Source organism: Macaca thibetana, chromosome 1 (genome assembly GCF_024542745.1).
Source record: "Macaca thibetana thibetana isolate TM-01 chromosome 1, ASM2454274v1, whole genome shotgun sequence".
Taxonomy (NCBI): Eukaryota; Metazoa; Chordata; class Mammalia; order Primates; family Cercopithecidae; genus Macaca; species Macaca thibetana.
This window is the reverse complement of record NC_065578.1, coordinates 186,674,090-186,699,155: the sequence shown is the minus strand read 5'-3', so window position 1 is coordinate 186,699,155 and position 25,066 is coordinate 186,674,090. Positions and strand designations below refer to the sequence as shown.

Genomic DNA, 25,066 nt, shown 5'->3' with positions numbered 1-25,066 from the left:
GAAATATTTATACTTTTTGATAGTTAAAAATACTAACTCAAAGTGAAACTTGCTCATGGTTTAAAATATCAAATCATACCAAAAGACAGAAGGAAGAAAATCAGTCACCTGCCTAACTCTTCCCCATCCTTCTCCACACTCTGTCCTTGCTTTGCACAGGTTACTATATCTATTTTTTTCACCTTTTTTTTTCTGGTAGTTTCCTGTACACCTCCAAATATTGTATTTATATTGCTTGGTTCATCAATTTTAAACATTATCCATTGATTTCTTAAGATAGAGACGGGACTAACTCCCTTACATTATCTCCTTCCTTGTCCTTACATCCTTCCATATAATTACTTTACTATTTTTGTTGAATCAATTGTATATATTATAGTATTATGACTGTGAAATGTTATTTGTTGCAGAACAAAGTACTATTCTATTATTATATTTCTTTTCTTGCACAGCTTCTTCCCATTCCCAGCCCAACCCCTTGAGTCTCTATTTATTTCCTTCCTTCCTTCCTTCCTTCCTTCCTTCTTTTATTCTTTCTTGATATTCTTGATTGCTTTCAAATGCTTTATTTTACCGGCTAATTTGTAGAATAAATTTATAAAAATGTTCCCCTCCTCTGAACTGTTCTAACACTAAATAAAACTCTTCTTCTTCACCCTTCAAAAAATGTTTTTTACACTCCTCTAGAGCTCTCCCTTCTAGTTAATTGTATTCTCTTCTTCCAATCTTGGCCAGTTATCTTTAGGTCTGCTGCACAGTTGTCATCCTGGGACTTCTCTTCAATGCGTTTTTTTGGGGGATAGAGCCACTGTGTCCTGAATTACATGAATATCTCTTAATTTACTACCTTATTTTACTGGAAAGCATCCTCAAGTAAATTTGTAAGAAAAGATGTTTTAGGTAATCTTTTCTGAAAATGCACTTCTCAGAATGTTTTTGTTCTACCTTCATACAAAACTGATAGTTTGACGGTATAAAATTTTGAATTGAAAAACAGTTTATCTCAAACTTATGAAGAAGTTCATTAATTACTTCTAGCTTCTGTTCTGATAATTGTGTGTACTTTTATAGGTGTGTGAGTATATATATACACACACATATATATATTTATATATTCTTTTAGAATCTTAGCCTTGTTACTCTAGGAATTTGTAAGATTATTTTTTAGGGATTGACTTTTATTGTTCTTTTGTTGAACATTGTTCAGTTTGGACACTTATGCCCCTTGTCTCTGGAAAAATCTCTTAAATTGTTACTTTGATATTTCTTCATTCAGTTTTCTCTATTCTCTTTGTTACCCCTGATACTCCTGGGGATGAATCTACTGAACTCACTCTTTGTCTCTTTTCTCTCCTACGTTCTCTGTTAGTTTGTTCTACTTTTTTTTTTTTTTGAGATTTCTTTGAGTCTTTCAATGCTTTTATTTACTTTTATATTTTAACAATCATACCTTTAACACCTTCTTATTCTTTGATTATTTTTAATATAATTTTAAAAAATTTTAAGACAGACATTTTCAAAGATAAAAATGTGATTCATTTGGAAATTTTTTTGTGTGTGTTATATCTGATACCTCTGAAGTCAACTTTTCTTTTTTTTTTGTATTTTAAATTAATGACTGTCCTTTATGCTGGTGACTTTCCTTAAATGTCTAATGCTTATTCACAGTAGAAACCACACTTTTAAATCTCTACCTATGATTATCTAAGAAAGAATAATTATCTATGAATTTTCTTTTTTGAAAAAAGAAATTTGAAGGCAGAAACATAGTGGAGGAGAGAGGCTTTCTTTCTTCTCAGCTCTCTTATACTTATTTCATGTGTAGGTCTTTTCTGCCTTCCCTATCCTATTTTTTGTGCTGAATTTTTATTATAAAAATATTAATTTTTTATGACTCTTGGCAAGAGCAATATTTTGAAAAGTAATTATTTATCAAGCTTCTATGATATGCCAGGCATGGCAGAGGGACACATGTAAAGACTACGGAAATGGTAAGGGCTAACAATTTAGAGGAGAAGTTCAGTAATTTTATCTAAATTCTCTGGGTTTAAATCCAGGCTGAGGCATTAAGAGCAGAACATGGGGAATGGCTTTTCTTTGCCATGGCTTAGATTGTTTGAAAGGACTTTTGATTCATAGAGATATAGATCTTTGGGTTTCCATAAGGTCCTGTGACTTGGTGGAGTTAGTCTCTGAACTAGATTGCCTTTGTAGAGCCTGCCTATTACTACAGTTAAATCACAGAGCTCAAGCTCACAATTCCATTATACTGTTACTCTGAAGGGACTCAACTTTGACAAATGCTTTGCCAGGCATCTATTGAGCGGAGTGCTCCAGGCACAGAGTCTTTCCACTCACAGTGGAAGCACCAGAAGCTCACAGTTTAGGGTCGGGGGAGAGTAGTAGAAAGTGGGGGACAGACCTACAAATAGATCACTAACATTTGAGTGCAAGGATTGATGTATGAACAACTCTCCTTACTTCCCAAATCCTGTTCAGTCTTCCTGCTGTGGTTCCAATGTGTCTCCCAAAGTTAAGAAAATGTGGCACATATATACCATGGAATACTATGCAGCCATAAAAAAGATGAGTTCTTGTCCTTTGTAGGGACACAGATGAAGCTGGAAACCATCATTCTGAGCAAACTATCCCAAGGACAGAAAACCAAACACCGCATGTTCTCATTCATAGGTGGGAATTGAACAATGAGAACATTTGGACACAGGGTGGGGAACATCACACACCGGGGCCTGTCATGGGGTGGGAGGGGGGTGGGATAGTATTAGGAGATATACCTAATGTAAATGACCAGTTAATGGGTGCAGCACACCAACATGGCACATGTATACATATGTAACAAATCTGCACGTTGTGCACATGTACCCTGGAACTTAAAGTATAATAAATTAAAAAAAAAGAAATTTAATCCCTAAAGCAACAGTGTTGAGAGGTGAAAATGTTAAGAGATGGTTATGTCATGAGAGCTCTGCCCTCATTAATGGATTCATGCTGTTATCACAGGAGTGAGTTTCTGATAAAAGGATGAGTTTGCTACCCCTCTCTCGTGCCTGCTTTCTTGCACTTCTGTCTTCTGCCATGGGATGATGAAGCAAAAGGACCTTCACTAGATGCAGGCCCCTCAACCTTGGACTTTACAGCCTCCAGAACTGTAGGAAATTAATCTCTCTTTTTCATAAATTACCCATTCTCATGTATTCTGCTCTGGCATCGCAAAACAAACCAAGATGCATTCCCACCACCCCCAGCAAGAAACCACAAATCTAGCCCAAAGTAGTTCCTCTCCCAAATGCTCTGAGAGGAGAGAAAGCCTGAAGAATTCAGCATCAAACATCTGTAACCCAGATGAGCCTATCAAAGGGAGAGTACTTATCAGGCTCTGGACTGGTCAGGAGGAGATATGAATTATAGATACATTACCCAGCCAGTTGAACAGACCTACCAAGATAAAGGAACTTGGAACTAGGCAGGGCTACATAAGCCAGATGTCTGTTTCTACATAGTAGCTTCCCTGAGAGATGATCTGCAAGAATTAAGGGAAGGAAGGGTGTTGAGTGTCCACTTCAGTAAAATCACAAATGTTATTGACTGTTCCCTGTGGTGCATACTAGGGAGCCGAGCCCAAAGGAATTTCTGTACCCTCAGGGGAACCTGTCTTCCCTGACCTTTGCAGGCTTCAACTTTTTTTTGGTTATTAATTGTTTCTGTCACATTTCTCCCTAAAATTATGTCTCAGAGTTACAGTTCTTTGCTGCTGCACCTACTTTCCATCCCATGCTTTCTCTCCTTTTCACAATAGAGTTGAGCAAGTATTTCACTAAGTCTGGAACTCTGCTTGTCTCTCTCTTTTGGTTTCTATATCTCAGATCTCATAATATTGCTATAATGTGAAGAAAAGTCTCCAAATAAAAACAAATAGTTGAACAAGGATCAATCATTTAGTGTCTGACCATGCTCTGAAGCAGACAATGGGGATACTGTATATTTGTTTTCTGTATATTTGTTTCTGAAGCCTGTGATGGGCTAACATCTCTATATGTTGGCAACTCATTGTCTCTTCTTTGCCTCATTTCCTGAGGTTTCACTGGGGAGTTCAAGGGCAGAGGACTCTTATACATAGCAATACTTGCCCATGGCATACTTCCCTCTATAGAGGTCCTCAAGAGGGTGGCTGGGAATTGTTCTGGGGGATATGGCAGAGAGTGGTGTCTGCAGGTATACACTAGAAAGGGTGTTTCTTGGGACAGGAAGGCAGAGGCACATGGCATCAAAGGGAACAGGTGGAGAAGTTGGTGCTGCACAGACCTGGATGCCTTGGATTAGCTGTGCTCACACTCGGAGGCTGTTGAGCCAAAGGCATGGTCAGGCTGGGCTCTTGCAGTGGCTGGTCTGTTAAACATCAGCCAGGCTTCATTATAGGTTTCTTTTGAAGTTGAGATTCAAAGGTCCCTGAAGCCAAAAAAAACACACACAGGGAAAATAAGCATAAGGGGTAGAAGAGGGCAGGAAGAAAAGAAATGGAGGAGAAATTTTAAAACTAAACAGCAAAAAACCGTCAGTTCCCTCACTTCAAAATTCACAGGCAGTGTGAACTCTAGAGCGAGTGTCACCTTCTCATGGTCACATCAACTGGCAACGGGAATAGAAGGAAAGAAATAAGAGGAGGTTCCATAGATAAGCACAGTAAGTTTACCTACAAACAGAAATGTCTCTTATTTATTTTCCTACAAGCCAGTTTCTCCACAGTTCCAATAGGCACTGTATTATGGAGCAAATGAAATCCACAGTTTTTCTGTTCACCTGACTTAGTGGACTTTCCTTCTCAGGTTAGTGGGGGGTGGGGCAGGGTGGATGTTTTTCTCCTTTTCATAGTTTATTTCCTACCCAAATAGACAGACTGGTGAGTGAGCCGTGTAGTCTGTCTGGGTTAAAAATATTTCCTCTTAGAAATTTTTCAGGAGAGACCCCAGTCTCCAACTATACTCAGTTGTTCAAAATACTTCGGCTTTTTCCTAGGAGTTGGGGTGCTAGCCCTGGTACCTTGGCCAGATGCCAGTCTGTCTCAGATGATTTCACTTCGAGGTTCCTTCCTAGGATTTAAGCCTAAGAGTTTGAAAGACAGCTGCACACTTACACATTTTCTTTCTTTTTTCCTTTTCTTGGACTCTTGTTTGTAATGACTTCAGTGACTGGTTATAAATGAAATCTTGTTGGTCGGTCTTCCCCTAACCAGGCCCTCATTCCCTTGATGTCAGAGTTGTCGAGTGGGTAGCGGGTGGCACATGTAGTTAGCGTGGCCGTCAGGGGTTTTTCTGAGGTTCCATCAGAGCACCAGCCTCTGGAGGAAGCTCCTGATCTATTATTAATTTCAACTCCAAGGTTTCTCTCACTTCCTACCCAGAACGCTGTCCAATGGTTGTGGATCTGATTTCCAGAGCCAAACACTTAAACAACTACTACTTATCCTTCAAGTCTCAACTAGGATGTCCCTTCCTTCTTCTTGGAGCATTCTGTTGTCCTCAAATACAAATTAGCTACCTCATTTGAATCACTTCTCATCCCCCTGTAGCCACCACCGTAATCCAGGTCCCCATCTTCACTCACCTGGATTATTGCAATAGTCTTTTAACTGGTATCCCACTATTGCCCTTGCACTATTGCCTTGAGTCTATTTTTAGCACAACAGTCAGAGTAATCCTATCACGGTATAACTCAGATCAAGTCATTCCTCTCCCCCTATTTCTCCAGCAGTTTACCAGCTTATTCAGAGTCAAAGCTAACAGCATGACTGATCTATACGGTCATATAGCATCAGTCATTTCTGTGGCTTCACCTCTTACCATGCTCCTTATTGCACTCCAACCACACTGGCCTTCTGACTTGCCAGACATACTCCTACTATGTGACCTTTTCAGTGGCTTTTCACTTTTCTGGAATATTCTTCCTCCAGATTTCTACATGGCTAACTTTCCCACTTTCTTCTGGTCTTTTTTCAAAGTTGCTTTCTAGGTGAGGCCTTCCCTGGAGACCTCACGTAAAATTGTACACACTGTCTTGGCTCTTTATGAATTCTTCCCTGCTTTATTTTTCTTTTTAGAATTTATCACAAACATGCTATTTTGTTTATTTTGCTTAATATTCATTTTCTCCACTAGAATGTAAATTCTACCAGGGAAGGGGTTTTTATACGTTTGGCTGACTATTATACTCTAACACCTACAACAACAAAAGGAACTAAGTATTCAATAAATAATTGTTAAAGAAAGGAATGTTCTTACTCTAGTACAGTGGTTGGCAAACTATGGACCATGGAACAAATCTGGCCTATCATGTGTTTTTGTAAAAAAAAATTATTTTGGAATACAGTTACACTCACTTGTTTACATATTGTCTATGGCTGCTTTCATGTGGCAGAGTTGTGCAGTTAAAAGAAAGACCACGTGGCCCACAAAGCCTAAAATATTTACTATCTGGCCCTTTATGAAAAAAATGGCCAACCCCTCCTTAAATACATATTTATTGTACCATACTGTAACTTCCCATTCCTGTCTATCTCTTGCACAAGACTTTAGTTTCTTTGTTCATAGTTCTTGGAACACATTTGATATTTTTAAAATGAATTAGTGTACATATATAAATATATATCTATATGTAGATGGAAAACCAATGACATGGGGAAATGACAATGTAGCTCAAGGGTTTTAGGAGGGTAAAAATTTGTAGGCAGAGTATAATACTATGTATGGGAAAAGAAGGGTATTCAGAAACTACACTCTAGTCAACTTCTCTACTGGTCTCATCACTGTGGTAGCACTGCCCCATTTAGATCTAGTAAGTAAAATAACTGACAATACTTATGGAAGTGTGAACATGTTAGCTAAGGAGGGAATGGCTTTAAGCCATTTTCTTCATTAACTTGTTATTTGAGTAACTGGGCCCCCAGGAGGCTCCAAAAATCTGAAACATGGAGTAAATTTTGATGAGCATAAACACAGCTACAATAGCCAGAAAGTATTTATAACATGAATCCTCTTTACCTAGGGAGTCAGTGAATGAGAGAAAGACCAGATTCCAAAAAAGGAATACAAGATCTCTTGGGCATGATGTTACAGATTAGGCAAGATCCTTGTCAAGCATTTTAGTTAGGATGTTGCAATTGTAAGGAACAGACCTACTCATGTTCACTGCAGAAAATGGATTTATTATAAAATTACATATGGGCTGGAAGTGGAGCTAGAGAGTTGCAGAGACTGTGGCAGTCAGGAGCTCCATCTCTCTCAAAGCCTACATATTTCGCTACGTCTTAGTTAATTTGCACCATTCATGTCTCATTAGCAATCTGCTAGATTACTCATAGTTTTTGCTTCCTTATAGCTTTAGTTTAAACCGTTGCTTCAGCTTGCTCTGGCTCGTAATTTATCTCATAGAATTTTTCCCTTCAGATTTTTATCCTATTGCTAGTTGCCACAGTTTCTCACAGTACCTTGGTTCAAATTCTAAAGATAGTCAATGTCAACTGGCCTAACTCATCTTTACATGTTAGTTCAGAAGTCATAGGTTTCTGGCCAGCCTTGGGTTTAAGAAACTGTGGCCAAAAGAGCAGGATAGCTGGAGGGCTCCTCAGGGCTACAGGTCCGCAACCCTCTCTCAGCTGATGTCGACTCTGCTCGGAGTAGAATGAGCTCTCTTTTTTTTTTTTTTTTGAGATGGGGTCTGGCTCGGTCGCCCAGGCTGGAGTGCAGTGTCACAATCTCGGCTCACTGCAAGCTCCGCCTCCTGGGTTCACGCCATTCTCCTGCCTCAGCCTCCTGAGTAGCTGGGACTACAGGCGTCCACCACCATGCCCGGCTAATTTTTTGTATTTTTAGTAGAGACGGGATTTCACCATGTTAGCCAGGATGGTCTCGATCTCCTGATCTCATGATCCGCCCACCTCGGCCTCCCAAAGTCCTGGGATTACAGGCGTGAGCCACTGCACCCGGCCGAATGAGCTGGTTTTTCATCTTTACTTCTTAAGGATGAAACTTCTGGCATGTTTAATTTCTGGTAATGTGCTTTTCTTTAGACCTTAGACCCTGGTATTCTTGGTGATATAACTCCTACTGAATTTTAATGCTAATTTTAGTCTTGGAATTGCATGGTTTAGATTTCAAACCCAAATATGCTAGGATATCCAAGTAAAGTACCTGGTTCATAGTAAAATTATATATAATATTATATATATATAAATATATATATACACACACACATATATATATGTATATAAAATACCAATGAAACAAAGCATTTTGCATGGATTATTTTATTTAATGCTCACCATAGCTCCAAAAAGTAAATATTTTGATTATATGTATTTTATGCTTAGATTTAGATAGTCAAATAACTATTATTATGCAGTAGCAGACAGAAGTTAAACTCCGACTTCAGAGCTTATTTTTCCAACTGCCATTCTATATTGTTTGTTAAGTATAGGTCTTACACACCAGCAAAATGTTTAGCCTATAGTGGATTAAAAACTAAATATTTGTTGATTTTAACTATGTAATGATTATTTCAGAGAATGCATTCTTGGAGAATGAGGGGAAGGAAAGGATAACTACTATGGGCTTAGGGGTTATGAAATACTTTATAGAAGTCCCTCCCTCCCTCCCTCCCTCCCTCCCTCCCCCCTCCCTCCCTCCTTCCTTCCTTCCTTCCTTCCTTCCTTCCTTCCTTCCTTCCTTCCTTCCTTCCTTCCTTCCTTCCTTCCTTCCTTCCTTCCTTCCTGATGGAGTCTTGCTCTGTCACCCAGGCTGGAGTGCAGTGGTGTGGTATTAGCTCACTGCAACCTCCGCCTACCAGGTTCAAGTGGTTCTTCTGCCTCAGCCTCCCGAGTAGCTGGGACTACAGGTGTGTGGCACCACGCCTGGCTAATTTTTGTATTCTTAGTAGAGATGTGGTTTCACCATATTGGCCAGGCTTGTCTTGAACTTCTGACTTTGTGATCTGCCCACGTTAGCCTCCCAAAGTGCTGGGATTACAGGCATCAGCCACCGTGCCTGGCTTAGTTTCTTAAAATATGTACAGTAGAGAGCAGAAGAAAGGTCAATTACATGAACCAAAGTACAGATGTGCAAACATGTTAAGGCCACTCTAAAAAGAACAGCTTGAAAGGAGGAAAATTTCTTAGAGAAAAGTGAGGAAGAAAACTGGAAAAGTTATACTGGACAACAGTCCCTAGATTTTGGGCTGAGGGATTTGAACCATAAGCAGTTAGGAACCATGAATGATATATGGATATATACGTGTCTGTTTTAACAGATACATGTGTTTTCTTTTTCTTTTTATTATTTTTATATTTATTTTTATTGATACGTAACATTTTATGTATTGACTGAGTGCATGTAATATTTTGTTACATGTATAGAATGTATAATGATTAAGTCAGGGTTTTTGAGGTATCATCACTCTGAGTTTATCATTTCTATGTGTTGAGAACAATTCAAGCTCCTCTCTCCCAGTTGCCTTAAAATATACAATGCGTTGCTGTTAACTGTAGTCACTCTACTCTGCTGTTGAACAGTGGAACTTATAGCTTTTATCTAATTGTATGTTTGTACCTAACCTACCTCTCTTCATATCTGTTTCCACCCACCCACACTTCCTAGCCTCTAGCATCTATCATTCTACCCTCTACCTTTGTGAGGTCAACTTTTTTAGCTCCCACATATAAGTGAGAGCATGCAGCATTTGACTTTCTGTGCCTGAGTTAGTTCACTTAATATGTGACCTTCGGTTTCATTCATGTTGCTGCAAATGGAAGATGTCATTCCTTTTTGTGGGTGAATATTATTCCATCATGTATATATACATGTTCTTTATCCAGTCATCCACTGATGGACACTTAAGTTGGTTGGACTTTCTATTAAATATATATTACTACCTCTCCCTCTGTCCTCCGTGTGCTCTAATATCTCTTCAGTTTTTCCATGTCTCTGCTGTCCTGTGCTGCATTTGAATAGCTGTTTTTGTATTTGCCCAGCCGACTCTTTCTTTAGGTTTGGCTAACCGGCTTTTACAACCCACCAATAAACTGTTAATTTTTATTAGTGTACTTTTAATCTCCATAAGTTATATTTAGTTCTTTGTCGCATCTGCCTAGCCATTTTTTATTTATTTTTGTTATTAATTCATCCTTTGGATATGCTTTTTTTATTTTTAAAAGCATGTTAAAGTGGTGCATACATGAACTTGCATAAGTAATAAAAACACCCACAAACAAGTATGAGTGACACTGGAGATATCTGAACAAGATTGATGGATTGGATCAATGTCAGTATCCTGGTTGTGGTATTGTATTATAGTTTTTCAAGATATCATCATTGAAGGAAACCAGGTAAAATGTATACAAGGCTACTCTGTAATATTTGTTACAATGCGAATCTACAGTTTATTTCAAAAGAAAAAATTTAATTGAAAACATTAAGCATTTAAAAATATTTTACATCAGCTAGTCTGATTCTGTTATTTGTTATTACTGCTTGCTCTTCCTCACAGTGTTTTGTTTCTTCATATGTGATTTTTGATTGTAAGTCCATGTTCCTTAAAACTTTATCTGTTCAATTTCTTTCCAACCTGAGTTAAATATATGCTGTATTACTTCTGGCAATTGCCTAGGGCACTACCTGCATAAAACCACTTTAAAATATATTATCGGCATAATTTTTTAGACCATACCATCTTATGAATTTGAGGTGCAAATCTGTGATATTTGGCTCATAGCTGTAATTGTCAGGGAAGATTTTCCCCCTATATTTTGAGTCAAGGCCAAGGAATACAGGTTTTCTTGCTGTACCTCTTGATAAAGCGGGCTTTTTAATTTTTAATATTTTTGGTACTCTGTTTTATTGACAGTGCAGTCCTCAGGAATTCTGGCTTTATGTGAGGCTGTCTTATCGAACACCCTATCTTGATAAGCCCTTTTTTATCCAAGATTCTCAAAAGGCTGTCAAAGAAGTTCTTGGGCATTAGGAATAGGGAGAGCCCTCATACAAGTTAGTGGCTTCAGAAAATATTTATTTTCTAGATTCCTGTTTTTACTTTGTATGTGGAGTCTGAAGATATCCTTTAATTTCTTTCCAACTTTACAATGCATTTAAAATTTATTTTTGTATATTCACTGGTTTTAGTTGTTTTCAGTGGAGGGATGATCAGGAATTCTAAACTCTTTATACTAGAAACAGAAGTCTTAAGCCATTGAATATTGAATATTTGACTAATTATTCAGAAAACTAATCTGGAGGCGGTATCCAGAATCAGTGTTACAGACCAGCGAGCCTAGAGGCAGGAAGATGTGTTAGTAAGTTCCTATAGTAATCTAGATAGAAAAGGGTAGCAGGTCGGAAATGGTTAGGAAAATTATTTTTGCACTGTGAAAAGAACTAGGAAACTAGAAACAAGAAGAATTAGATTATAGTTTTTGCTCCAGTGTAGTCACATAATTTAATTATTTGCTTATTCATATTCATTCATTCATATTCAACAAATGTTCACTGAGTACCTGTTCTAGGCCAGACACTGTTTTAGGTTTTGTAGTGCAGTGTGGTATACTGTAATGAAAATAAATTTTTCTTCTCTTACGGAGCTTACAATCTATGAACTGTAAGAACGGCAATGAATAAACAAGTGTGTACATCATAGGCCAGACAGTGGTAAGTGCTAGAGAAAGAAATTCAGCAGAAATAATGGAAACAGAGAGTACTTGCCGTGGAAGCAGGGTAAAGTGTGTCTGTAGAAAATCTTACTGAAAAGATTATATTTGAGCATATATCTGAAGGAAGCAAGGTAGTGAGCCACATGGAATCTAGACTTATTCTAGGCAGAGGGAACAGGAAGGAGCTAGCGTGCCTGAACTGAATGAGCTAGGCAGAGAGTGGCTGGAGAAGACAGGAGACATAGAGCTCATTAGGCCATTCTCAATGAGCTGTGAAGCTTCCAGGACTTGGGCTACAGAGGGCCATCTGTGGTAGAGTGGGATCTGTGGAGGATGTGTAAAGAAGTGGCTAACTGCCCTGTCTACCTCAGAGGGATATTGTGAAATTCACATGAGATAATGCTTGTTGAAAGTGCCTTGTGACTTAAAGATACTTCATAAGTGAAAGTGCTTGGTGAGACACTGCATTGGATTCAGTGGTGCATTTGATGAGATGATGGATATTCTCAAGAAGACGTTAAGGTGATTGAAGAGGAGATGTGAAAAAGGTATTTATCTCAGTATGGAATTTTACAAGGGCAGGATCATACCTTATATAGTAATAAGGATTCATCATGAGGCAGAAAGCATGAGACATGAATCATCCTGCCCCATAGGGAATCTGTGCCCTATCTCCCCTCAGAGGCCTTTTTCCTATTTGAGTGTGAAAACATAAAGCTGAGTACAATGAGCACGTCCTCTCTACTGTACTCTGTTTTCAGGCAGATGTATTCTTCAGGAATGGCTATGTCTCCTATTCCATAGCCATTTCTACGAATGCCTATGTCTCCTAGTTGTGCTCAGTACCAGTAGGTACTCAGAATTGCCTGCTGAATTAATGCTTCAAAGTTGTGTGTGTGTGTGTTGGGGGGTAGGGTTTATAGGAATGAAATTAGAGTTTAGGATATAAAAAATGTGTAAACCAAGCTGGTGGAGACCTATGTTTGCAGCATTAAATAGGAAAATAATCATGGGTGTTGGGTGGCTGTAAGCGTCATGTGAGGTCAAAGTGTGACGTGGCCGTTAAAAATATCCAACAATCTTGGGCTCTGTTAAAAAGGAGAAAGAGTACAGATTGCTGAAGGAGATGCTCCCCTTAGACACAGTTCTGGTCAGATTTTGTCTGGAATCTGCACAGTTCTGGGCAGCAGGTTTTATGAGGAACATCAACAACCTGGAGCACATCCAAGGTCTGGGGAAGAGTGGTGATGATTAAGATAGTAAAATGGCCCTGTTCTCTTTTTAATATAGGTTTTCACTTTCCTCTGCTTTGCTGAGGAGCCAATAGAAAATAATTTTAAAAAGAGTCACAATGGCTTTTTTTGCATCTCATTCTATTTATTTATTCATTTACTCATTCAGTTTATAATAAACATTTATTGAATATCTACTACGATTTAGACACAGTAGCAGACACTAGGGGTATGATTCTTGTCCTCAGAGTTCAGGTGGGAGAGACAGACATGTATGCATATAATTGCAATATTGAGTATAATAAAACCAAGTGCTATCTTTAGTTATCTTTAGCCCTCTAAGTCTGAATTTTTATGATAACTAACCAACTTGTCTTTCTACTTCCGGGCTCCCTCCATGTTAACCCCAAATTAACCCTGCACACCATCATCAAAATAATCATTCTAAGAATCATTTCTATATTGAGTGCTTTCTGACTAGAAGGACTCAATCTGGGAGGGAATGGGATTTCAGGTTGTTCTTGAAAGATGGGTAGTGAGACCAGTAGAGAGAGTATATTATACGGGGACGTAATGTCACAGAGAATTGGCATCTGGCATCTATAAGAAGGTTTAGGATAATAACCGTGATAATAACTGTCATTTGTTTAATAACCTAACCATTAACAGTGAAAATAGGGTAGCATTATGAGGTATTCACAGTCCAATATTAAAATGGCAATTAATCAGACTAACTTAATGTGGCACCTAATACTTTTATTAAATGCTTGTAATTATATGTAAGTATTCTGTTCAATAGTTTGTTCTAGCCCTTTTCCATAGATTTTAATATAATGGAAAAAGTCATCATCCCTAATTCTGTCATTTCTGTACCTTTCTGCATGATCATTGATCCTTGGTCAGCAAATTGATAAAAATCACATTTTTTTCTTTCATTAGTAGCCTAGTCTGCCACAGGTAGTTTTGATAAGGATATGTAATGAAGATATCCTATGCAGTAGTAACCGCTCCTATCTGTAGCATTCTGGGGGAGCTATTAGAGAATCTTTATGAGATTAATTTGAGTGGCTTATAATATTTCAAGACTTTATTGTGGCCAATATTACAATAAAACTCAAATCTAAGGAATCTTTTTCTAAGGCTTATTCCAATGCCTTTCTTAGTTTTACTTTCTTTCATTTATCCTATTCATTCATCCATTCATTCATTAACTCATCTGAATTTTATTTCCATGCCTAGAGAAATTCTTATATATTTTGATACATATTTCTAAATTAAAGGTTTCTGAAAGAAGTATCTATTCATCTGTTTAGGTGCTAGTTATGCCATACCTTTTTGCAGGTAGGACTTAAGTTGGATTTTATATGTTCATATAATACAAGAATTTAATATAAGAAATATGAATTTAAAAAGGGAAAATGAGGACACATAAGAAAAGACTGGCCAAGTGCGGTGGCTCATGGATTTAATCCAAGCATTTTGGGAGGCTAATGTGGGCAGATCACATGAGGCCAGGAGTTTGAGACCAGCCTGTCCAATATGGTAGAACCCTGTCTCTACTAAAAAATCTAAAAATTAGCTGGGCGTGGTGGTGCACGCCTGTAATCCTAGCTACTTGGGTGGCTGAGGCATGAGAATCGTCTGAACCTGGGAGGCAGAGGTTGCAGTGAGCTGAGATTTCACCTCTGCACTCCAGCCTGGGTGACAGAGTGAGACCCAGCCTCAAAAAAAAAAAAAAAAAAAAAAAAAAAAAAAAAAAAAAAAAAAAAAGACTAAGGCAGTGGCAAATTCAGTATACAAAATGACAAAGTGATTGCCCATGCATTAGAGTTAGAGTGCTAGAGAGAGGCCACCATTTTAGTTCTGAGCTTCCCAGAATCAATACAAACAAGGAAGTAGGTAAGTTACATTGTTTATTCTATTTACAAGATGAAAACAAACAGCTTCTCAAGAGAACAACTGCCATAGGTAATCATACTGGACAGAAATTTCTCCTGGGGACTACATATAGAGGAAGCTATGTAGTGTAATGAACAATGCTCTGAACAATATCTTTATGCAAAAATCCAGTATCATCTTAAAGAATCAGTTTTGGTTCTACTCCTAAGTGCAAGAAAAAGGCCACTTTATGTCCTTAATGTCCTTTTCTAGAAAGGTTAAAATAATTGTATTCCAGGACAATTTTAAAGAAGAGGAATCAAGAGAGTAGCCCTTTTCTGGAGGTCGAGGAGGAAGGGGGTCGGAATCCAAGCACTAGTGGCAGACACAAACTGAAGAAAGGACACATCTTTCTCTGAGACTGGAAGGAAGGAGTGGAGGGTGGATGCAGATTTATGAGTTGTTGGCATGCAGGTGGAGATTAGAAAAAGCTTTTTCTGGTAGCCTTGATCTTCTTGATGAAGAAGGCAGTTGTCTCTTGGGAGGGAGAAGATGGCTGGCAGGGTAGAAACTTGAGGGAAGTGGAGACTGCTCACAGCAGCCTCTTTCCAGTCAATCTTCAAGTGCTGAAATGTGAAAGAAACTTATGTGTCTAACTCCATTTCCTTCTTTCCAAGTCATTGTGGAAAAAAAGCAATTCTGAACCAATTCTGCTGCAAACTTCTAAGGAGGTGCAACCAAGGTAAATTCTGAAAGACATAATGAGTCCACTCAGATTCAGAGTCACAGAACTTCATTGCTGGACCTCAGGGACCATCTAGTTCAACCATTTCATTTTATTTATGGATGAGGAGGCATCTCTCAAATTACAGAGCCCGTTGATTATTGGATTAGATAATCCAAAGAGAAGTCATCTGACTCTTGTTTGTTTCCCCACTGCACTGTACTCAGCCACCCAAGGTATTAGGCAAGAGGCAGAGGACACTATGTCAAAGTCTATGCCTCAGTTTCTCCATTTCATTCCATGCTTCCACTTCACTCCATTGAAATCATAGATTTCTGTCTTAGTAGACTCCCTTGCCTGTGTGGCCATAGGTTTATCATAGTTTTTTTCATCTAGTTTTACACAAAATAATCATTAATAAAGTAGATGATGCTGGGGAAGAAAAAAAAAATAAGGAACATGATCAGGTTTGTGAAGAGCGTATGAAGAAAAGTTCAGAATAAGAATAAAGCCAAGCACTGCCTGTCAAATGGGTAATGTGACTTCCAGGAAATTTGAATGAGCTAATTCAGTGTTGTCTGCAGTGGGGCCCCCAGAGAGGCTGCAGGCTTGGTGACCAAACAGCATCTCTTTTTGCAGTTGGCATGGAAAGCAGCCTGCAAGTCCCAGCTTAAAAAGAACAAAGAGCCATATGTCCATGCTTCATTGCAATTGTCGCAGGAGAGGTTGGGAAATAAGGAAAAACTCCAACGATGAGTGAGCTGAGAAAGCCATATCCTTTTTCTACAGCAGGCAGTATTCTCCTTTGAAAAATGAGTAAGCTACTAACCCAACCCAGAAGCAGAGCTGAGAGGGCGAGAGAGATAAAGCAGTTGGATAGTGAAGGGAAAGAGGGGAATGAGAGGAGGCACTTTGTCTTTCTTTTCTTCAACTTTAACTTGTTTCTTAGTTTACCAGCCTTTACTAAGTGTCAAATGGAGATCAGATTGACCCATCTATTGCCACATGGAAGGTATGACTTAGTCATTTTCCTAGAGACATGGAAGCTAACTTAATTGGGCCATGTACTGTCTTGTAGCAGGATCTGGTGTTAAGTCACCCTTGCTTGAAGCCTGATAAATGTTCGCAGTTATTACATATGAAAACCTGAAAAGTTGGCTGGGAACTAAGCAAACCACTTGAGATCATGTTTCTTTCTTAATTTCCTCCCTGTCAGTTTTCATGCAAGGGCCTTCTCAGATATCTAGAAACTTCATATTGTGACTAAGCAGAGTTTCAAGTATGGGTTTTAATGATTTGGTCCATTATTTCATTTTATTTCAATAGTTTTTTGGGAACAGGTGGTTTTTGGTTACATGGACAAGTTCTTTTATTTTTGCATTTCATTATTTATTTAGATGTTTAAGCTCTCGCACTACATTTTTACAAGCTGGTAAACACTGACAAATTATTTCTCCCACAGTACTGTAACCACACATCCCCAGACAGTATAAATATATGGTTGAACTAATGTTAATACACATCACCATTTTATCAATTATATAATAAAACAAATTATCAAGTATCCAAATATTAAGTTACACAGCTCGAAAGGCATATAAAATATTAGATGTCGCTCAATTCATGAGCAGATACCCACTTCTTTTTTTGCAAGCAAGGTTGGGAAGAGAAGGAAAAAAAATCACACTTTCAAACAAAAATAAGTTGGTAAACAACTTCTGATAAGTATGGAAAAAAATGCAAGAATTTCAGGAAGTTTATGATTATAATAACAAAGCATCTCTACCTTTAAAAATATTTTACTAAATTAAAGAGCATATTCTGCATGTTCCGCACAAGACAAAGGCAACATTTTGCTAAAAGTAATTAATAGGTCCCTCCCATTTTTTTTTCTCAGGTCCTCCCTGTTAAGCTGCACCTCAGAGTGCAAACATTAAATTAACTGTAAGGCTTTTTTGTCTGAAGACATTAAAGACATGTGCTTTTGTACAATGTAGATTTTCAAAATGGAGGTTTTTTTTTTTTTTTTTTTTTTTTTTTTTTGCCCAGGCTGGAGTGCAGTGGCACAATCTCGGCTCACTGCAAGCTCTGCCTCCTGGTTTCACATCATTCTCCTGCCTCAGCCTCCCGAGTAGCTGGGACTACAGGCGTCCGCCACCATGCCTGGCTAATTTTTTGTATTTTTAGTAGAGACAGGGTTTCACCATGTTAGCCAGGATGGTCTCGATCTCCTGACCTCGTGATCCGCCCGCCTTGACCTCCCAAAGTGCTGGGATTACAAGCATGAGCCACCGTGCCTGGCCTGGAGGTTTTTAATAAAAGCACAAAGTGAGATTTATAGAAACACATGAAATAATCATTGTAAGGCTTGGTTAAAAAAATATCAATGGCTAAGCAAACCTGATGTCTACTGGTATGAATATGGGAGACGTAAACATAAAGTGAGCAGACAAATCACCATGTAGGCCCTACTTTCAATGTTTGAAATGATTGAAGGAATAAACCACATAAAATCTAAAGTGTTCATAGTTCCTGAGATTTTAGTTCTGTATGGTGCAAAAAATATACAAGTATAGTGCTGGGTATTTTGGTACCTAATTTTCCTAAATTTCTTATGTATCGATAAGATTCTGGCATGGAAATAGATTTAAATAAGTCATAACTCAATACTGCCTGATTTTGGGAAAGGTCAATTGGTACGAATGACAAGCACATTTTATATGCTGACAGAAAGAATCTTTTGCCAGGTGTCCAAATAGGTTGACTGTAACCCAAACACAGAGGTTGCCAAATCTGTCTAGCTTGTGGCCTGGTAAAACTGCCTGTCAATACTCCTATGGAAGCTTCATTAGACTACTGGCTAAGCCAACATGCTGGCTAATGTGTGTAACAAATTAGGTCCTATCTCAAGTTCCACTTCCAAGAGCATTAGGCACCCCGGTTTTATTGAATGCAACAGTTGTTTACATGACCATTGGAATCTTTGAAGCGCAGCTGCATTTTAGGATGATACTTCTCCAAATACAAAAGTTGCTTGCTTTTAAAAGCTCCACGTGGCCGGGCGCGGTGGCTCAAGCCTGTAATCCCAGCACTTTGGGAGGCCGAGGCGGGCGGATCACAAGGTCAGGAGATCGAGACCACAGTGAAACCCCGTCTCTACTAAAAATACAAAAAATTAGCCGGGCGCGGTGGCGGGCGCCTGTAGTCCCAGCTACTCAGGAGGCTGAGGCAGGAGAATGGCGGGAACCCGGGAGGCGGAGCTTGCAGTGAGCCGAGATCGCGCCACTGCACTCCAGCCTGGGCAACAGCGTGAGACTCCGTCTCAAAAAAAAAAAAAAAAAAAAAAAAAAAAAAAAAAAAAAAAAAAAAAAAAAAAAGCTCCACGCTGCTTTTGTCCTCTGAATTGTATTGCATCTTCATGTTTCATTCCACCTTCAATTAATGCTGGGGCAACAAGTACTGGAGCTCTCCCAAGGCCTGCAATGCAATGAACAGCAATACAACAACCAGGTTCTTCATGAAACTTAATTTTTATGAAATTTAACCTATCAGCAACTATCTGGTTGGATGGTGGTGCACCATCACCAAACGGCCAATCGAGGACATAGGTACCTTCTTTCTCCACAAGAGTAGTGTCATAAGTTGCTTCACATACTCTTACGATTGTGGTAACTCCATACTTCTTAAGTTCCTCTATAAATTTATTTAAGGTCACATTGTTTGGATTGTGTGCAATAGGAAATCTCATGTTCTTGTATGTGACTTCCACAGGAGCTGGGTGGTTCATTCGAGCTGTGTAAATTTAGCTAAAGAAGACTCAATAGGATTATGAAATAATTAAAAAATTGAATACAAAAATGATGCAAAGAAACAGAAGTCTACTTCAACATATTCCACTTGAAATTCTCAGTGCTTTGAGTGTGAAGTTGTAAGTAATGATAAATGAAATGAAGCTCCTAACAAGAAGCAGCAATTCTTCAATCCAGTAATACTGAGGCAACAAACAGAAAAGAAGTGCACTGAGATTTACCCCTTTCAGGTCAGAACTCTTGTAAAATGCTCTGTGGATTTCAATTCAACACTTATGTGTCCAGGATAACCACTCCTATAGGGGCTTCTTGGTGGAGTAGTAATTAATTTCTACAGTTTACTTGTCTGCATAGAGATCGCACTGTGCCTGGCAGTAATCTCCACTGCCTTTCAGAAACTCCATAAATGTGTGACCAAGAACACCGCAGAACTGAGGAATGTATTTACTCCCTGAAGATTATGGCCTAATCATACAGTTGGTCCCGAGGCAGCAGTGACACAGGGGGTGGTGGGGGCTACAGGGCAGGAGGCAGCAGTTGTCATGGCAGAGTGGAAAAGGTGGTGGCGATGCAGCAGACAAGTTCTTTAGTGGTGATTTCTGAGATTTTGATGCACCCATCACACGAGCAGTGTACACTGTACCCAATGTGTAGTTTTTTAATTCTCACCCCCCAAGTCCCCAAAGTCCATTATATCATTATATCATTTTTGTGTCTTTGTGTCCTCATAGCTTAGCTATGATATTTAGTTTTTGATTCCTGAGTTACTTCACTTAGAATAATGGTCTCTAACTCCACCTAGGTTGCCATGAATGCCGTTATTTCATTACTTTATATGGCTGAGTAGTATTCCATGGTATATACATATATATCTCACATTTTCTTTATCCACTCATTGGCTGATCAGCATTTAGGCTGGTTCCATATTTTTGCAGTTGCAAATTGTGCTGCTATAAACATGTGTGTGCAAGTGTCCTTTTCATATAATGACTTCCCTTTTTTGGGTAGGTACCCAGTAGTGGGATTGTTGGATTAGGTCCATTTTTTGAGTAAACTATGGCATATGGAGAAGGAGTCAAAGTAAACTCCATAGGAAATTGAAAAAGTGCTCCTTCTTAGGGAATCAGGACATCTTATTGGTTGAAATGACTTGTCTGAAAATCTAAGCTGACCTAAACTGTGCTCTATAAAGGAAGGTTGAGGCCTGTAGCTATTGGTTTTGGAGCTGTGAGAGTGATGTTTGGAGCAGCTACATGACATACTAAGTGTGAAAGGTGGAATTTGAGGAATGTAGTTAAGTTGCATCATGAAAGACTATTCCCAGGATGTTTCTGACCCCAGTAAGTACTGATTAGTGTGGCCTCTTAGCCTTAGCTTTTCCATTTTGGAATGTTGGATATTTTGATATTAAGCTAAACCTTGAAGTTAGCCACTATAGATTGAATTTTATGACCTCCATGCATAGTTCATATTCTGAGTCCCATTTTGTCAAAACAGTTTTCCCAGATGTGCCACCTAAGCCTTCAAGGGTCATCAGATCTATGTCTTATTTTCAGAGATGGACCACCATTGACCCAATGCTTCTTAGTTACCATACCAAAATACTCAAAGAGACTTAATTGCATTTCAGTCAACCACTCAAACTGAGAAATAAGAAAAGATGTTAGTCTTGTTTGGTCCATATTAGTGGATATTTTAATTAATGAGTTTTGCCAGTTTATTTCTCTATAGTGTTGTGAAGGACAACATGAGAAAAATTATACTGTGTCCATTAGTTCATTTGTTCATCCATTCAAACCATTTTGTAAACACAGATGATGGGGGGTGTGCCCAAGATGGCTGAATAGGAACAGCTCCAGCCTCCAGCTCCCAGCATGAGTGACACAGAAGACAGGTGATTTCTGCATTTTCAACTGAGGTACCAGGTTCATCTCACTGGGGCATGTCAGACAGTCGGTGCTGGTCTGCAAGTGCAGCCCGACCAGTGAGAGCTGAAGCAGGGCGAGGCATCGCCTCACCTGGGAAGTGCAAGGGGGAAGGGAATTCCTTTTCCTAGCCAAAGGAAATTGAGACTCACAACACCTGGAAGATAGGGTAACTCCCACCCTAATACTGTGCTTTACCAAGGGTCTTAGCAAATGGCACACCAGGAGATTATATCCCACACCTGGCACAGAGGGTCCCACACCTGGCACAGAGGGTCCCAACCCCATGGAACCTCCCTCATTTCCAGAACAGCAGTCTGAGATCTAACTGCAAGGCAGCAGTGAGGCTGGGGGAGGGGCGCCCACCATGCTGAGGCTTAAGTAGGTAAATACAGCCACCTGGAAGCTCAAATTGGGTAGAGCCCACCTCAGCTCAAGGAGGCCTGCCTGCCTCTGTAGACTCCACCTCTGGGGACAGGGCATAGCTAAACAAAAAGCAGCAGAAACCTCTGCAGATGTAAATGTCCCTGTCTGACAGCTTTGAAGAGAGCAGTGGTTCTCCCAGCACGGAGGTTGAGATCTGAGAATGGACAGTCTGCCTGCTCAAGTGGGTCCCTGACCCCTGAGTAGCCTAACTGGGAGACATCCCCCACTAGGTGGAGACCAACACCTCACACCTCACACCTCACACGGCTGGGTACACCCCTGAGACAAAGCTTCCAGAGCAAGAGTCAGACAGCAACACTCGCTGTTCAGCAATATTCTGTCTTCTGCAGCCTCCATTGCTGACAGCCAGGCAAACGGTCTGGAGTGGACCTCAAGCAAACTCCAACAGACCTGCAGCTGAGGGTTCTGACTGTTAGAAGGAAAACTAACAAACAGAAAGGACACCCACACCAAAACCCCATCAGTATGTTACCATCATCAAAGACCAAAGACAGATAAAACCACAAAGTTGGGGAAAAAGCAGAGCAGAAAAGCTGGAAATTCAAAAAATCAGAGCGCATTTCCCCCTCCAAAGGAACACAGCTCATTGCCAGCAACAGAACAAAGCTGGACGGAGAACGACATTGACGAGTTGAGAGAAGAAGGCTTCAGTTGATCAAATTTCTCAGAGCTAAAGGAGGAACTATATAACCAGCGCAAAGAAACTAAAAACCTTGAAAAAAGAATGGATGAATGGATAACTAGAATAATCAATGAGAGAAGACCTTAAAAGAACTGATAGAGGTGAAAACCATGACACAAGAACTACATGACAAATGCACAAGCTTCAGTAACTGACTCAATCAACTGGAAGAAAAAGTATCAGTGACTGAAGATGAAATGAATGAAATGAATAGAGAAGAGAAGTGTAGAGAAAAAATAAATGAACAAAGCCTCCAAGAAATATGGGATTATGTGAAAAGACCAAATCTACGTCTGATTGGTGTGCCTGAAAGTGACGGGGAAAATGGAACCAACTTGGAAAACACTCTGCAGGATATCATCCAGGAGAACTTCTCCAACCTAGTAAGGAAGGCCAACATTCAAATTCAGGAAATACAGAGAACGCCACAAAGATACTCTTCGAGAAGAGTAACTCCAAGACACATAATTGTCAGATTCACCAAAGTTGAAATGAAGGAAAAAATGTTAAGGGCAGTCAGAGAGAAAGGTTGGGTTACCCACAAAGGGAAGCCCATCAGGCTAACAGCAGATCTCTCAGCAGAAACTCTACAAGCCAGAAGAGAGTGGGGGCCAATATTCAACATTCTTAAAGAAAAGAATTTTAAACCCAGAATTTCATATCCAGCCAAACTAAGTTTCACAAGTGAAGGAGAAATAAAATCCTTTACTGACAAGCAAATGCTTAGAGATTTTGTCACCACCAGGCCTGCCCTACAAGAGATCCTGAAGGAAGCACTAAACATGGAAAGGAACAACCGGTACCAGCCATTGCAAAAACATGCCAAAATGTGAAGTCCATCGATGCTAGGAAGAAACTGCATCAACTAATGAGCAAAATAACCAGCTAATATCAGAATGACAGGATCAAGTTCACACATAACAATATTAACCTTAAATGTAAATGGACTAAATGGTCCAATTAAAAGACACAGACTGGCAAATTGGATAAAGAGTCAAGACCCATCAGTTTGCTGTATTCAGGAGACCCATCTCACATGCAGAGACACACGTAGGCTCAAAATAAAGGGATGGAGGAAGATCTACCAAGCAAATGGAAAACAAAACAAAACAAAAAAGCAGGGATTGCAATTCTAGTCTCTGATAAAACAGACTTTAAACCATCAAAGATCAAAAGAGACAAAGAAGGCCATTACATAATGGTAAAGGGATCAATTCATCAGGAAAAGCTAACTATCCTAAATATATATGCACCCAATACAGGAGCACCCACATTCATAAAGCAAGTCCTCAGAGACTTACGAAGAGACTTAGACTCCCATACAATAATAATGGGAGACTTTAACACCCCACTGTCAACATTAGACGGATCAACAAGACAGAAAGTTAACAAGGATATCCAGGAATTGAACTCAACTCTGCACCAAGCGGACCTAATAGACATCTACAGAACTCTCCACCCCAAATCAACAGAATATACATTCTTGTCAGCACCACATTGCACTTATTCCAAAATTGACCACATAGTTGGAAGTAAAGCACTCCTCAGCAAATGTAAAACAACAGAAATTATAACAAACTGTCTCTCAGACCACAGTGCAATCAAACTAGAACTCAGGACTAAGAAACTCAATCAAAACCACTCAACTACATGGAAACTGAACAACCTGCTCCTGAATGACTACTGGGTCCATAATGAAATGAAGGCAGAAATAAAGATGTTCTTTGAAACCAATGAGAACAAAGATACAACATACCAGAGTCTCTGGGACACATTTAAAGCAGTGTGTAGAGGGAAATTTATAGCACTAAATGCCCACAAGAGAAAGCAGGAAAGATCTAAAATTGACACCCTAACATCACAATTAAAAGAACTAGAGAAGCAAGAGCAAACACATTCAAAAGCTAGCAGAAGGCAAGAAATAACTAAGATCAGAGCAGAACTGAAGGAGATAGAGACACAAAAAACCGTCCAAAAAATCAGTGAATCCAGGAGCTGGTTTTTTGAAAAGATCAGCAAAATTGATAGACCACTAGCAAGACTAATAAAGAAGAAAAGAGAGAAGAATCAAATAGATGCAATAAAAAATGATAAAGGGGATATCACCACCAACCTCACAGAAATACAAACTACCATCAGAGAACACTATAAACACCTCTACACAAATAAACTAGAAAACCTAGAAGAAGTGGATAATTTCCTGGACACTTACATTCTCCCAAGACTAAACCAGGAAGAAGTTGAATCCCTGAATAGACCAATAGCAGGCTCTGAAATTGAGGCAATAATTAATAGCCTACCAACCAAAAAAAGTACAGAACCAGACGGATTCACAGCCGAATTCTACCAGAGGTACCAGGAGGAGCTGGTACCATTCCTTCTGAAACTATTCCAATCAATAGAAAAAGAGGGAGTCCTCCCTAACTCATTTTATGAGGCCAACATCATCCTGATATCAAAGCCTGGCAGAGACACAACAAAAAAAGAGAATTTTAGACCAATATCCCTGATGAACATCGATGCAAAAATCCTCAATAAAATACTGGCAAACCAAATCCAGCAGCACATCAAAAAGCTTATCCACCATGATGAAGTGGGCTTCATCCCTGGGATGCAAGGCTGGTTCAACATATGCAAATCAATAATTGTAATCCAGCAT

At 39.3% G+C, this 25,066-nt stretch overlaps 2 protein-coding genes across 6 annotated transcripts in view; one reads left to right on the top strand and one right to left on the bottom strand.

Annotated features, from left to right (window-relative positions):
• The window catches only part of PAPPA2 (pappalysin 2), a 298,413-nt gene that overhangs the window by 43,927 nt on the left and 229,420 nt on the right, over nt 1-25,066 (top strand). The window lies entirely within an intron of this gene.
• Nucleotides 18,488-19,331, bottom strand: LOC126941056 (protein tyrosine phosphatase type IVA 1-like). Of its 4 annotated transcripts, XM_050767321.1 has the most exons (3): nt 19,236-19,331; nt 18,929-19,142; nt 18,488-18,621 (listed from the first exon to the last, which is right to left on the bottom strand). In XM_050767321.1, the coding sequence occupies exons 1-3, from the start codon at nt 19,329-19,331 to the stop codon at nt 18,488-18,490; spliced, it is 444 nt and encodes a 147-aa protein (XP_050623278.1). The 4 variants fall into 4 exon arrangements, with proteins under 4 accessions (XP_050623278.1, XP_050623266.1, XP_050623277.1 ...); XM_050767309.1 differs by having other exon boundaries at nt 18,929-19,331; XM_050767320.1 differs by having other exon boundaries at nt 18,488-18,604; nt 19,011-19,331.

Coding starts and splice junctions, on each gene's coding strand:
- LOC126941056 (XM_050767309.1), bottom strand. CDS start 19,331: ATGAACCACCCAGCTCCTGTGGAAGTCACATACAAGAACATGAGATTT. Junction 18,622..18,928: donor ATTCAGAGGACAAAAGCAGC/GTGGAGCTTTTT, acceptor CTGGGATTACAG/GCTTGAGCCACCGCGCCCGG.